Source organism: Antechinus flavipes, chromosome 1, assembly GCF_016432865.1.
Source record: "Antechinus flavipes isolate AdamAnt ecotype Samford, QLD, Australia chromosome 1, AdamAnt_v2, whole genome shotgun sequence".
NCBI lineage: Eukaryota > Metazoa > Chordata > Mammalia > Dasyuromorphia > Dasyuridae > Antechinus > Antechinus flavipes.
Window position 1 is genome coordinate 585,919,078 of NC_067398.1, and position 16,352 is coordinate 585,935,429.

The 16,352-nt window shown below is 35.6% G+C and overlaps 1 protein-coding gene across 2 annotated transcripts in view; it reads right to left on the reverse strand.

The window, feature by feature from the left end:
• SNX31 (sorting nexin 31) overlaps window positions 1-16,352 on the reverse strand; it is a 76,960-nt gene that overhangs the window by 7,270 nt on the left and 53,338 nt on the right. For both annotated transcript variants that reach the window (XM_051970933.1, XM_051970931.1), the window contains exons 10-12: window positions 13,126-13,329; window positions 10,706-10,825; window positions 6,260-6,337 (exon numbers count right to left, since the gene is read on the reverse strand). In XM_051970933.1, coding sequence (XP_051826893.1) covers window positions 6,260-6,337; window positions 10,706-10,825; window positions 13,126-13,329 — 402 coding nt within the window. The remainder of the gene's footprint in view (window positions 1-6,259; window positions 6,338-10,705; window positions 10,826-13,125; window positions 13,330-16,352) is intronic.

Sequence of the window (16,352 nt, forward strand, 5' to 3'; positions counted from 1 at the left end):
GGGACACTGATACATTGTTAGTGGAATTGTGAACACATCCAGCCATTCTGGAGAACAATTTGGAACTATGCTCAAAAAGTTATCAAACTGTGCATACCCTTTGATCCAGCAGTGTTTCTACTGGGCTTATATCCCAAAGAGATACTAAAGAAGGGAAAGGGACCTGTATGTGACAAAATGTTTGTGGCAGCCCTGTTTGTAGTGATAAGAAACTGGAAAATGAATGGATGCCCATCAATTGGAGAATGTTTGGGTAAATTGTGGTATATGAATGTTATGGAATATTATTGTTCATAAACTGGGAAAACATTTTTACAATCAAAGGTTCTGATAAAGGCCTCATTTCCAAAATATATAGAGAATGGACTCTAATCTATAAGAAATCAAACCATTCTCCATTTGATAAATGGTCAAAGGATATGAACAGACAATTCTCAGACAAAGAAATTGAAACTATTTATAGATATATGAAAATATGCTCCAAATCATTATTAATCAGAGAAATGCAAATTAAGGCAACTCTGAGATACCACTACACACCTGTCAGATTGGCTAGAATAACAGGGAAAGATAATGCGGAATATTGGAGGGGATGTGGGAAAACAGGGATACTGATACATTGTTAGTGGAATTGTGAACACATCCAGCCATTCTGGAGAGCAATTTGGAACTACGCTCAAAAAGCTATCAAACTGTGCATACCCTTTGATCCAGCAGTGTTTCTATTGGGCTTATATCCCAAAGAAATACTAAAGAAGGGAAAGGGACCTGTATGTGCCAAAATGTTTGTGGCAGCCCTGTTTGTAGTGGCTAAAAGCTGGAAAATGAAAGGATGCCCATCAATTGGAGAATGGTTGAGTAAACTGTGGTATATGAACGTTATGGAATATTACTGTTCTGTAAGGAATGACCAGCGGGATGAATACAGAGAGGACTGGCGAGACTTACATGAACTGATGCTAAGTGAAATGAGCAGAACCAGGAGATCATTATATACCTCAGCAACGATACTGTTTGAGGATGTATTCTGATGGAAGTGGATCTCTTCGATAAAGAGTGCTAATTTAGTTTCAATTGATCAGGGTTGGATAGAAGCAGCGACACCCAAAGAAAGAACACTGGAAAATGAATATAAACTGCTTGCATTTTTGTTTTTCTTCCCAGGTTATTTATACCTTCTGAATCCAATTCTCCCTGTGCAACAAGAAAATTGTTCGGTTCTGCAAATATGTATTGTATCTAGGATATACTGTAACCTATTCCACATGTAAAGGACTGCTTGCCATCTGGGGGAGGGGGTGAAGGGAGGGAGGGGAAAAATCGGATCAGAAGTGAATGCAAAAGATAATGTTGTAAAAAAATTACCCTGGCATGGGTTCTATCAATAAAAAGTTATAAAAAATAAAAAAATAAATAAACTGAGAAAGAAGAAAGAAAAAAAAGAATATTATTGTTCTGTAAGAAATGATCAGCAAGATAATTTCAGAGAGGATTGGAGAGACTTACATGAACTGATGCTAAGTGAAATGAGCAGAACCAGGAGATCATTATATACTTCAACAACAATACTGTATGAGGATGTATTCTGATGGAAGTGGATTTCCTCGACAAAGAGAAGATCTAACTCAGTTTCATTTGATCAATGATAGACAGAAGCAGCTACCCAGAGAAGGAACACTGGGAAATGAGTGTAAACTGTTTGCATTTTTGTTTTTCTTCCTGGGTTATTTTTACCTTTTGAATCCAATTCTTCCTGTGCAACATTAGAACTGTTCGGTTCTGCACACATATATTGTATCTAGGATATACTGTGACATATATAATGTATAAGACTGCCTGCCATCTGGGGGAGGGGATGAAGGAAGGGAGGGGAAAAGTCGGAACAGAAGTGAATGTAAGGGATAATGTTGTAAAAAAATTACCCTGGCATGGGTTCTATCAATAAAAAGTTATAATTATGGGGAAAAAAAAGAAATTAGGTACAGGCCAACATCTCATGATATATACCAGGTTAAACTTCAAATAGATACATAGTTTAGTTATAAAAGGTAGCAAAATAAGCAAATTAGAAAAGCAAGGAAGAAATTTCCTTTCCAAACTATGGATAAAGGAGGAGTCCATGACTAAATGATGGACAGAGAAGGAACAGAAGATTAAATGGCCAATTTTCTTTACATAAGATTAAATTTAAAAGTTAGTACGCAAAGATAATATAGATGGGAAAGAGGTATCTGGAAAAACATTGTTGCAGGAAGTTTTTCTTGTAAAAGTTTCATATCCAAGATCTTCCACCTACCAGGAAGAAGCTAAACAAATTACATTATGTAGTTATAATGTATTGTGACGTAAGAAATGACCAAATAGTCACTGGGAAGGCTATTATAAACTTTTGCAAAGTAACAGAACTAGGATAATATTACCAAAAAAACAACTTGGAAAGACTTCAAAAATCTGATCAATACGACAATAAATCATGATTCCTGGTGATGAAGGATGCTGCCTACTTCCTGACAGAGAGGTAATATACTTAAAACTCAAAATGAGATACTTATTTTTGGAAGTGGTTTGTTTTTCTGGACTATGCAAGTTTGTCATGAGGATTTCTTTTTCTTTCTTATTTACTGTTCAACTGGAGAGGGGAGGGAGAAGAGGAAGAAAAAGATAAGTGTTTGCAAAATAAATAAATGATTTTATTAAAAAGTGGCTGTTTTGTGTAAATCATTGCTCTAGATTCTAATCATTTCCTCTCTGACTTCTCCACTATGTCCTATGGAAGCTCATTATTAAGAAAACTTCATCAGCAGGATCCCATTAGTCCTATTACTCCACGTCATCACTACCACATAGGTCCCTCTGATTGGAGAATGGAGATATATACTCCAAAAGCATCACTTAAGCGGGGGAGCTCAGCTCAGAATGTCTCATTCCTCAACTGGCTGAATATTTTAAGACTTTTGTGACTTTTCCACCATGCCTCCTCTTCTCTCTGCTTTTCAGCCTCCTTTTGTGTGTTGTTTTTCATTTGTATTCAGTCAAATTGGCAAAGATGCTAGAGTGATCTTGCCATTTCCTTCTCCAATTCATTTGACAGATAAGGAAATTGAGGCATACAAGGTTAAGTGACTTGTCCAGAGTCACACAGTTAGTGTCTGAGACCAATTTAATCAGGCCTTACTGACTTTAAGCCTGGCACTCTATCCATTGTACCACTAAACCATATTACCTTTCTTCTTTTGGTTGTAAGCTCCTTAAGGACAAATACTGTTTTTCTTTTTTCTCATTTGCATCCTCAGCACTTTAGAACAGTGAGCAGCACATATAGGGGTTTTAATTAATGTTTACTGACTGACTCTGCTTGGTAGAGATCAATTCCTGGAGGGAGGATGATGAAAAGACTAATATCTTTGCTTAATGATTTGATTCAAATTAAATTCCAATTTTTGTTCTTTTTCCCCATAGATACAAGCAAGTGTTATGGCTATATAGCCAGAGGCAACCATATCAATCCATAGATTACTTTAAATTCTACCAGACTCTGTGATCCCTCCAATTCTGGTCTGTGATAAAGTCCTAGAATTCCATTAAAGTAATTAAAAGATTTTATTTGGAAGAAAGAATGGATAGGGGGGTGTTTAGAAATATCAGTAATGACAGAAGAATGTCCAATGGATCATCTGCTTTGTCCCTGCCAGGCCTCTTATGCTATCCAAGTACTTACAGATAGGGCTCCATTCCTATGCAGAAAAACTACAATCAAAAACCTTGAAAAACACTTTTTAAGAGATTGTAACTTTGTCTTATCTTTCATAGGTTAGAGAAACTAAATGAAGGACTTTAGAAAATGGAGACTTCCATAGATTAAATGTTTGTAACTAGGATAAAACAAAGCAATTACTGATAAATGTGCATGTATATATAAGAAATAATATACACATACATGTGCACATACATATGTGTAGTGTAGAAGTTGAAGGCTTGCAACATACTTTACATACATTTTGTCATTTTAGCCTCATGTTTGTTTAGCTTATGAGCAGCTGGTTCTGAATATTATCATTTCAATAAAAAATAACCTCAGAGTGGTTAAGTTACTTAACAACGGTTGACAGTTAAGTGGGATTTGAATCCTGGTTTACTATGAATACTGTATTACTATGCCAAGAAACCTGAACACACACACACACACACACACACACACACACACACATACACACACACACCCCTTCCTAGGACTAGAGAGCTAAAGTCTGAAGAAACTTTAGAAATCAACTAATTCAATTGCCTCATTTTACATATGCGGAAACTGAGGTTAAGTACTTTGTGCAGTTCCTCTGATTTCCAAATATTGTGCTCTAGCACTGAGCCACCCATAATGTCTCCTATACTCCACATAATCCAAACTAGACAAAAATTTAATTCAACTCAATAAATGTTAATTAAGTTCTTACTGTATGCATTTTTCCTATGCTCCAATACAAAAACTGGTGACTTTTCAATTAATCATAAAACTCTATAAATTCTTTCATTTTACATGTGAATTTAAGGAATGCAGTAACCTCATTGGCTCTCATAGCCAGAGTTCTTAAAGAAATAAATTAAATTCATTATTAACATCTCCATTCTAGAAATTTAGTATAGAAGTATTTCTGGCACCAAGCAGTCATTCAGAGGTGAAAGTACTGTTCTTTTTAATGGGCCCACTTCAGTTAATGGCTTAAAATTTTTTTTTTTGGAACCTAAGTGTTCCCATCCTTCTGGAGAGGTTGGTTTTTATTATTCTTTTAAAATAAGCTTTCTTGATCCTTTTGTTAGTTTAATTGGCTTCTTTCTACCACAGTTACCTTACTATTTCTGATCTAACATATTTGTAACTTCCCATTTTTTATGATCTCAACCCAAAAACTTCAAATGTTTTCCTCAAGGAAGAGAAATACTAGAAGAAAGAAAATAAGCAACAATAAAAGAGCAATTCCTTCAGAAACACAGTAGACAATCTCAGTTTTAAAAAATCAGTGCTAAGTTAAAGATGTGCATCCTTTTATTGTTCATTAAATTAAATCCGGAGAAAAAGCTTATAGTTAATGTAGCATATTTATAGTTAATGTAGCATAATTGCAAATTAAAGATCTGCAAAAATAATTTAATCATAACTGCTAACCAGACATCAGTCATCTTAATCTGCCTTAATTAAGAAATTTTAAAAATCAAACTATATTTTTATCAGGATGCCAGAATGATTCCAAAATACTTGGAATAAGAAATTTTTGTAAACTGATCTACTCTTAGGTGAGTATCATCTCTTTTTGTAAGAGTTAATATAATTTTTAGAAGAGGTATGTGCCAGGAAGTTGAAGTTTAATTTTACATTAAGAGAATAGTCTTTAAGATTCAGGTTTCATCCAGTCAGTAATTTTTTGATTTAGCACAGCAATTACATGAAGTGGCTATGAATACTTATGGGATGAGGTTTTCCTCAAGTTAGGACCCTAAGTCACTTCCATTTCTACTTTGGGGGCTTAAAAATCTTTGGCCCTACTATACCATTTTTAGGGTACTTAAAAAATAGGGGTTATGATTTGCTCGGAGTTATGTAGTTTACAAATATGAGGGCCTCTAAGGTACTTATGGCTTACTGTTTGTCTAGGTTTCTTGAACTGTAAAATGGGAGTAATAGCACTTATTTTCCAAGGTTTTTATAAGGATTAAATGAAATAACATTTGTAAAGCACTTGGCACCTGTAGCAGGAGTTATAGAAAGGCTATGTATCTATCTTCATTATAATTTATCATCTATCATCTATCTTTAATTGAGATTTTTTAAAAAATTATATTGAGCAAGTCACTTATCCTGTTTGCCTCAGTTTTCTTTTATGTAAAATGAGCTGGAGAAGGAAATAGTGAACCAGTTTAGTATCTTTGCCAAGAAAACTCCAAATAGGGTCACAGAGTCAGACACAACTAAATAATAATGCTGGGTGCTAAAGTACTATCAGCCAAGTAAGTGTGACTACCTTTCACTAAAGAAAATGTATAGTTTGAACTTTAAAGGTAGTTCTTTTTGGACTTTTTATCATTCTATCAGATGGTACCTACCAAGCTTCAAAGAGAGATGGAAAAGATCTCATTGTATGTATGGCCTGTGTATTTAGGTTTTTCTCATTTTTCTGGACTGCTAGATTCCTCAATCCTTGAACTCTAGTTTGGCCTGGAAGTACCAATTACACATGAAAATAAAAATATCCAGAGGAAAAATACTTACCATTTCTGGATTTTCTGCAGCTAGCTTTATCAGTTTCTCCGATATCATCTTTTTTAAGCAGCTACTCAGCAAAAAAGCCTACAAAAGCCCATAAATAAAATCTCTCTCAATAAAATACTAAACCATCAATTCTGCCCCTTTCTCTGAACCACAATACAGATGTTGGTCTCAATTTGAATTTTATTTTTCCCAGAAGAGATTTTTGTTTCTTAAAATTTCTAGAACATTTTGATTTAACATAAAACATGCCAACATTTGCTTAACTACAAATACATATATAGATCAAAAAATCCAACAAAAGACCCTAAAGACAGCCAAACTTATATTGTTGAGACCTTTTTTAAAAATCTCCCTATTTCCCTGCTCTCTAATTAAGAATGTTTCTTATTTTTTAAGCTACAGCAATGTAAATGAGTGTGCTGTGAGAACTGGCAACCATAAAAAAAATTCCAGTTTGCTGTTGTAATTGAATCAAACTTCTCTTGAAGTTAATTCAACTCCTATTTAACAATATACATAACACTTATTGTATTGCATCATAATTAGGTATTGACAATCTGTTATGCTTCATATTAATATATTGGTATTAATTTTATTCAACTGGAATTTATTTTTCAGTTTTTGTTTTCTTCTTTTCTTAGTTCTTCAATAAATATCCATAGTATCAGTGTCCATAATTTTTCCTCATACCATCTACTATTCAATCACCACCACTACCAAACAAAACCTTATGTAAATCATTTTACTTTTGAGCCCCAATTTCCTCATATATCATATAATATATAATATATGATATATAATATATATCACATAATATAATATAAAAGGCTTAGATTAAATGGCTTTTTAATTCCCTTCTAGGGCTTACATTTTATAACTAACCCAGAAATACTATTCTCTTACAAGTCACATAAATATATAGGTTCTGTCCATTTCCTTCTATAAATCCTCTACAGTAATCCATTCCCTGTCTTGGGTTTTCCTCAAATGTGAATTTACATGGGTACTAATAGAGCACATAGACTATCCATCCATTTTTTCTGACTACATGAGGAGTCTACTTCTTTTTCTTGCTATAGATAAGCACTAGTCCTATGTATTATTCCAAAACACTGGGATATCTTCATTCTGCCTATTCACTCCCATCATCCCAGTTCTCTTCAGTATTACTCCAACACCCCTGTCCTTGTACAGTGTATACAAGTATACTCTGCTGTTTGTCTATAACTTTTGGCCTAAATTATTATGGACTATTTCTAGTGACAGAGAAAGAGAAAATAGGAAAGGAATTGTAGAGAAACAGGAAAATTGTTTTTGGATCCTCTAAATCTTTCAGTTTTAGGAAACAGAGATAGGTAGAAAGTGGTTCAGTTCAAATATTCTATTATCCCTTCTAATACAATCCTACCTGCCTTCCCTGTCCAAGGGCTACCCCTTAGACTGTAAAATAACTTTGTCATTAGGGATAGGCTTCACAGACAAGGAAAAGGCCTTTATTACCCATAAAGCATTTTCTCCCACCTGATCACTATTGTCCAAAATGCATTTACTAAAAGATACTTTAAAAAGTCATTTGCAGTTTTGCAAATAAATCATCTCTAACATCTCTGTAGGTATTGAGGCTAAACCACCTAGACATCAATCCTTTTTCACTTTTCAAATATCACCTTTAATTTTCGCAAGAATATAATACGTGAAAACATCTTCTATTTCCTCACCTTCCTCAATGCCCAACACTTTCTATTTAATGTAATATTTCAATCTGCACCCTGGAGACACAAGATTCTATCATAACAATAATTTAACTACATTAAATTCTTAACTCCATAGAATGTCATTACAAATGCCTACAGGGAAAAATATTAAAACAAGATTTTTTTTTCCCAGTGACTAACAAAAGATTTAAATCTCAATTCTTCATTTGTACTGACAGTACACACGCCCATGTTTCTGCTCCTCCCCAAGGTAGACAAGTTTAATGAGAGGAGTACTTAAACTAGGAATCAGAATGCCTGAATTGGATCTCCAGCTCAGTTACTAATTAGTTCTGTGACCCTGAACAATCTCTTCTTTCTAGGTCTTCCCTGAGAGTGGTTCATCTTTTAAGTAAATCTCACTTACTTGTTCCTTTGGTTATTGTTTTTTTTTTTAATATACTTTCCATTTTTGCCTAGTATTTATTTTATATTTTTTGAAGGATTTCTGCATCCTTAAGGTTTCTCACCTATAAAATGATTGGGCTGTTCTAGATGAACTCAAAGATTCAGTCAAGTCAATAAGCATTTATTAAGTACTTTCTGTTTTTTTGAGGTGTAGTGTTAAACACTGGGAATACAAATACAAATACAAAGTTTCTGTTTCTCTCCAAGGCACTTCAGATTTGAACATAACAGATGCTCATGCATTTTCCCTGTGAATAGTTCATCTTTTAGGTAAATCCCATTCACTTTTTTTTTGTTTAAAAAACAAACAAAACATTCTATATTTGCTTAGATTTCATGCTTTTTGAAGGATTTCTGCATATATCTTCTCACTCCGATGACCAGTGCTAGCAGTGGAAAGAGAGCTTAGGGTCCCATGGGAGGTAAAGACATTCCTGCTGGATGAGGTATGAAAACCAGGGGCATAAGCCAAGTGGAAATCAATCCAAAGATTTGCTTAATCTTCTTTTCAAGTCCTTTAGAAAACATGTAGGTTTGGTGTTAGCTCCATCAGATTCACCTTTTTTAGAAAAAAACAATTTATTCAAGGTTTGGTTTAAAAGAAATATTTCAGTTTGGCCTGCTTGTAAAATCATGGAATTAGATGAGACTTCGAAGGTTATCTGGCCTGAGTGCCATCTGAAGCATTAGCACCATCCTACAACATTCCAGACAAATGCTCACCCAGTCTCTGTTGGAAGAACTCCAATGATAGGGAATTAACTAATTCCAAGAGAGTCCATTCCACAAATGTTTGTTGGATGAGTGGAAGAATTTTTGGATAGCATTAATTATTAGAAAAATTTCCCTTCTCTCCACCTCTCTGTTACTTTTATTTCATTTACTCCTAACTTCATCCTCTAGAGCCAAGAGCAACAAGTACAATCCTTCTTCCACATGACAACCTTTCAAAAATTTGAAAACTCTCTGGAAGTTTTGCAAATGAATGCAGTATATTCAGGGTTTTGTTCACATTTTGGTTTTAATCTCTTGAAAAAATCATCTTCTCCCCCTCAAAAAAATCTCAACTGAAGAAAAGCTGAAAATCCAAAATCAGTTACAAATACTGGGATACGGTCTAGAGCTTCCTTTCCTCCCTCCCTAAGTTACTGAAAAGTGACAGTTTTTCCTGAGTGGCCTATTGGGCTTCAGCTCAAGCTATGCCTCCTTTGAGGGTGCAGCCTGGTGGTCTTTGTATCATATTAACGTAACTTCTTGGTCACCTACTGGGCAGATGTCCAAGCATCTTGAGAGTCACCACACTGTGGTCTGCTGTTCATATGGATTTCCAGATAGAGGCAAGGCGCCATGTGTACCCAAGCTGAGTGCTTCATTGTCTTGTTGAATATCTTTTCTTTGTTATGATTAAGTAACCATCTTTCTATTAACTGTTGAATAATTTGCAAGTGTCTCATTTCCTTTCAACACCAAATCAACAATAATGAGAGGAACCTGAATTAGACAGCAACCATTACAAGTAATCTATGAACACACATACACTCTTCAAGCTTTGCTCAAAACACAGTATGTACCCCCAATCAAATCTTTTACAAGATCCTGGTTCATTCAATTTGAATTTAACCTCTGATATAGTATGTTTAAGATTCCAGTGGCTTAATCGAAAACAACATTAAATTTTAAATGAAGTCATTTATTTCTAGGGAATTAAAAAGTTCTGACATCAGAACCACAATCCTGCTTCCAGCTCAAACAGAAAGACACAGGTCAATCTTCACCCTCTCATTATGGTTCCCTGCACAAATTCTGAAAGGCATGCTTGATTTGGCTCCTAGCTCTGGCACTGGGCAATTGGCTTGACTTCTCTGTGCCTTGATTTCTTAGCTTGCAATGAGAGCATAATAAAAGTTATAGAAGTATAGATTTAGATCTGGAAGGGATCTCAGAGATCATATAACTCAACTCTCTTATTTTATAAGTGGGAAACCTGAGATTAAAAAAATGAAATGATTAGCCCTAAGGTCAAACAGATATTAATAAGCAGAACCAAGATTTGAACCCATATTTCTTGACTCCAAATCCAGCATCCATTTCATCATGTCTACCAGCAATTTCTTCTACTAATATGATCTTATCTAATCTACCTCCCCAACAATTCTATTGAGTTCTTTGTAAAACTTTAAGGCACTAAGTTTAAACTATTAATTGTTCCTCTTTAGTTCACCATGGTGAAGCAAGTAACATTTCAGCCAGTGACTTTGATGACATTCTTCTATTGCATCCTCACCTGTTTGGTGTAAATGGTGAACCACTGCCAACTGTTGTTGCTTTCATTGTACTGAAACTTCAGCTCCAGATTCTGGTTGAGGGTTTGCTGGGGACCATCTTCTTCCTCGAACAAAGTTCCCTAAGGAAGAAAAAAGATGACTTTGTTCATCACCTTGCTTGGGGAATCACTCTTTCAGACATTAGTCATGTAATCAAATGAGTTTTCCTCTCAAAGAGAGCAGACAATGGTTACTGGAAGAAATTTCTTAGATAATCCAAGATAGAGGGTTCACCAGCCCTCAGAGTAATAGGGGAATCTGTTGTTTGCTTTGAGAGACAGTAGAAGGATGCTTGGGCAGCTACATAGACAGTAAATAGAGTACTGGACTTGGAATCAGGAAGGCTCATCTTTATGAGTTCAAATTTAGCCTGACACTAACCAGTTAGGTGTCCCCAGGCAAGTTTGCCTCAGTTTCCTTATTTGTGAAATAAGCTGGAAAAGGAAATGGCAATGCACTCTGGTATCAGTGGTAAGAAAACTCAAAATGGGATCATGAAGAATTGGCTAAGACCCAACAACAACAGGAAGATCCCACCAGAACTCTAGCAGCTAGGGCACTTGGAGCAGATTTTAGTCCCATAGCTAGGAAATTTTTCATTACTCAATAAGCTGGCCCCTCCTATTTTTCTTCTTATACCTTATTCCTCCTTTGCTCTTTGATCCAGTGGCTTCTTTCACTTTCCTCAAAGAAGACATTCCATCTCCCACTTCTGCTTATTGTCACTGGCTGTCCTCCAGGCCTAGACTTCTCAACCTCCTCCTAGCCTCCCTGACTTGCTTCAAGTTCCAACTGAAATCCTACCTTCTATAAGAAGCCTTTTCCAGTTCTGCTTAATGCTTATGACTTCATTCTGTTATCTCCAGCTTATCCTGTATATATGCTCTGTTTATACTTATCTGTTTGCATATTGTTCTCTATTAGAGACTTTTTATCCTTTAATATCCCCAGTGCTTATCCTAGTACCTGGCACATAGTAGGCCTTTAGTAAATGCTTATTGACTGCCTAAACCAGTGCTTCTCAAACTTTTGTTCTCGGTATCTTCATGTTGCTAAAAAAACTATCGAGGATCTGTTCAGAGTTTTTGTTCACATGGGTTATATTTATAGCTATTTACTATATTAGAAATAAAAAATGATTTTAAATTTGTAGACCTTCTGAAAGGGTTTCAGAGACCCCAACAATTCTTTGGACTATACTTTGAGGACCACTAGCCTAAACAAATGACTGGCAGAGGGATAATAATGATGATAACAACAGCTAATATTTTTAACTTTAAAATTTAATATTCTTTTTCTAAATTTTGAGTTTTCAAATTCCCTTTCTTCCTCATCCTCCCCACACTGAGAAGGCAAACAATATGATACCTGCTATATATGTTGAGTCATGTAAAACATATTTCCATATTAGCCATGTTGCAAAAAAAGTGGGGGGGGAATAAAGTAGAAAAAAAACAAAGTATGCTTCAATCTGTACTCAGAATTTATTATATCTCTTTCTGGAAGTGCATAGCATTTTTCATGTGGATTCTTTGGAATGATCTTGGATCATTGTACTGATCACTGTAATTGCTAACATTTATATAGCACTTACTATGTGCCAGGCACTGTGCAAAGTGCTTAATGATTATTATTTCATTTGATTCTCATAATAACTCCTCTTTATAACCTCCACTTTTATCACCTCCACTTTATAGTGAAAAAATTGAGGTTAATTGACTTACTTAGGATCACAGAAGTAATAAGCATCTGAGGCTGCATTTGAACTTAGCTCTTGCTGACTCCAGACTAGGTGCTCTATTCACTGAGCCACTGAGCCAAGTATCAGATCAAGTGAGAAAATCGCAACTGTGCTTATTATTTAGCTATACTTCAGTTTACTCAAGTACAAAATAATAGGATTAGGTTACATGATTTCTAAAGTCCATTTCAGTTTTTAATTCTAGGAGGCAGTAGGACCTAGTAGAAAGAACATTGGATTTTGAGTTAGAACACAGGGATTCAAATCCTGGCTTTAACATTTTATTATCTGTATGACTTTGGATAAGTCCTTGTAGGCCCCTGTTTACACATCTGTAAAATAGGGAGTTCTAAAGTCCCTTAATGGCCTTAAATCGTGATGTATCCCCTAAATGCCATATTTCCTATTCTGCTCTCTCACTATTGGGAAATGGGGGCAGGGCAGTGAATTTTAAATCACAAATAGCAAACTTCCATTTAGCTGGATTTGTTTGTTTGCTTTTTGAGGCCATTCAGAGTTAAGGGACTTGACTAGGGTCATACAACTAGTATGAGTCTAAAGCCTAAATTGAACTCAGGCCTTCCTGACTTCAAGGTCTGTGCTCCATCCACTGCACCAAGGTACCTGGAAGATACTTACAAGGAAGGTAACCTGCCAGGATTTTATCCGGCTCATCTTGAAGTTAACCTCTTGCGTCTGATTGTCTGGCAATTTTATGTAGCAGCTGATCTCATTGTTGCCTACTGACACAGTAACCACACAACCAGGTTCTGGGTAATCACAGGTACAGGTATCTAGCTGCATGTATCCATAGTGCTGCACTTGCTGGGCCAGCTCCAAAAACTGCATCAAATGAGAGTAACAGTAATTACAAATGCCATTTAATTAGTGCTTTGTTTTAAAAATTTTGCCAAGAAACTAGGCATTGGCCCACACTTAACACCGTACACCAAGATAAGGTCAAAATGGATTCATGACCTAGACATAAAGAATGAGATTATAAATAAATTGGAAGAGCATAGGATAGTTTGCCTCTCAGACCTATGGAAGAGGGAGGAATTTATGACCAAAGAAGAACTAAAGATCACTATTGACCACAAAATAGAAAATTTTGATTATATCAAATTGAAAAGTTTTTGTACAAACAAAACAAATGCAGACAAGATTAGAAGGGAAACAATAAACTGGGAAAACATTTTTACAGTCAAAGGTTCTGATAAAGGCCTCATTTCCAAAATATATAGAGAATTGATTCTAATTTATAAGAAATCAAACCATTCTCCAATTGATAAATGGTCAAAGGATATGAACAGACAATTCTCAGACGAAGAAATTGAAACTATTTCTAGCCATATGAAAATATGCTCCAAATCATTATTAATCAGAGAAATGCAAATTAAGACAACTCTGAGATACCACTACACACCTGTCAGATTGGCTAGAGTGACAGGGAAAGATAATGTGGAATGTTGGAGGGGATGTGGGAAAACAGGGACACTGATACATTGTTGGTGGAATTGTGAACACATCCAGCCATTCTGGAGAGAGATTTGGAACTGTGCTCAAAAAGTTATCAAACTGTGCATACTCTTTGATCCAGCAATGTTTCTACTGGGCTTATACCCCAAAGAGATACTAAAGAAGGGAAAGGGACCTGTATGTGCCAAAATGTTTGTGGCAGCCCTGTTTGTAGTGGCCAGAAACTGGAAAATGAATGGATGCCCATCAATTGGAGAATGGTTGAGTAAATTGTGGTATATGAACGTTATGGAATATTATTGTTCTGTAAGGAATGACCAGCAGGATGAATACAGAGAGGACTGGCGAGACTTACATGAACTACTTTTCTCCCTTCTCTCTCTCAAAAAAAAATCAAATGTACCTTCTTTTGTGTATGTGAAAGAAAAAAAGAAATAAGCCTTTCTTGTACCTCTTATGATATCTAGAGGCAATGAGGTATACTGAAAAAACAACAGGCTTGCAAAATGCTGGTTTACATATACTTTCTCCATAAGACCATTTGTCCCCATATGAATTTTGCTTTGCAAAGGCTTCTCTTCCTTGAGATTCACCCTCTCTCCCACCTTCATTCACCTGCCTCAGCCTCCGTGTGGCATGAAAACTAAAATTAGGGAAGATCAGTACTTTTTTGGGATTTGGGATTTCTTAAATTGACTCAATATTCAAGATTTGTCCCCTTGTCTGGTTTATGAGAATGGGCACATATGCTCTCCTCCAAGGATTACAGCTGCTATTTGGCATAATTCAAAGTCCTAAGGGACACAGATTAAGGTTGCTGAAAGTGATCCAACCCCCTAAAAGAGATTGGAGGTAGGATTCAAAGTTAGGTCTATGAGTCTGGCACTCTGTCCAGGAGAGAAGAGGGAAAAATAAACAGTAGACCATTTGAAATAAAGGACAAGTGATACTAATGGATGTATTTGAATAATAAGAAGTAATAATACCATTAGGCAAATTTGTAGTAAAAATGCTTTATTCTTCTAAACAACATAGATTTTAAAAAATATATATATTCAAAACTGATACCTTCTTCTTACTTGCCTTATCTGAGAGGACAAATAAAAGTGAGCAAATAAAAGTGAGCTGGGATGGACTGATGAGTTCTCAGATGCCCATTTGCCAAGTTTTTACAAAAGCACTGTTGTTTTCCAGAACTCTGACAGGTCCAGGTCTTGTGTCACGTGCAGTGACACAGATACTGATCCCTTGAAACAAGAATAAATTGGGGAGGGATGAAAAAAATTATAATTCCACCCTTGAGATAACTGAGGGAGAAATTTTACATTGGGAAAAATGTTTAATTTCTTCAGGCTAATAGGATATTTTATTTATTTTCCTATATGTAAATGGCAGGGGGATGGAGGAACTGGTACATGCTGGCCTGAATGATCCAAATTGTTAAATTTTCAGTGTGAACATTTACACTTCAGAAATCAGCTTTAAAGTTCATCATCCAAACTTAAGAAAGTGACAGAGAAAGTGTTAATAATGCAGATTAAACTTAAAAGGTGTCTTGTGTACATTCTACACATACACATAGACAAACAGACACACACACACACACACATACACACACACACACACACACACACACACACACAGAAAACCAGTGTTTACACATTTAACCAGAACATCCATGCTGCAAGGCTGCTTTAGATGATGGGGGTCAAGAAGCAGATTTTGGAAATGAAATTTCAGCAGGAATAAGTGGGGTAGCAGGGAGAGAAAAAGGGAGGAAGAGAGAGAGGAGGTAGGAAGAGACCAAGGGAAAGGAGAGAGAGGAGAGATCCAGAGAGATCCCAATAGTCTACATGTGGAAAGCACACTAGATCATCCTATTTGAAAAGTTCAGCTTTTGAAGGCACTATTAAGTTGTAAAGGAGCACATCTTATTTGATCTTAATATATAACAGTATCTTGTATACATTAGATCAGTGGTCCTCAAAGTGTAGTCCAAAGAATTGTTGGGGTCTCTGAAACTCTTTCAGAGGGTCTACAAATTCAAAATTATTTTTTATTTCTAATGTAGTAAATAGCTATAAATATAACCCATGCGAACAAAAACCTCTTTGAACAGATCCTCGATAGTTTTTTAACAACATGAAGATACTGAGAACAAAAGTTGGAGAACCACTACATTAGATATTTAATAAATGTTTGTTGAAGTCTAACATTCTTTTCCTTGTAGATGCAAATAATATGACACTTAAATTATTTAATTCAAATTAAAGATGAACAGATTCCACATCCCCAGCCTACACAAGCACACATGCATGTGTGAACATGAGAATGTGTACATGCATCCCTGCCCCCTACCCCATACTTTTATTTAAAAACAGAAAAAT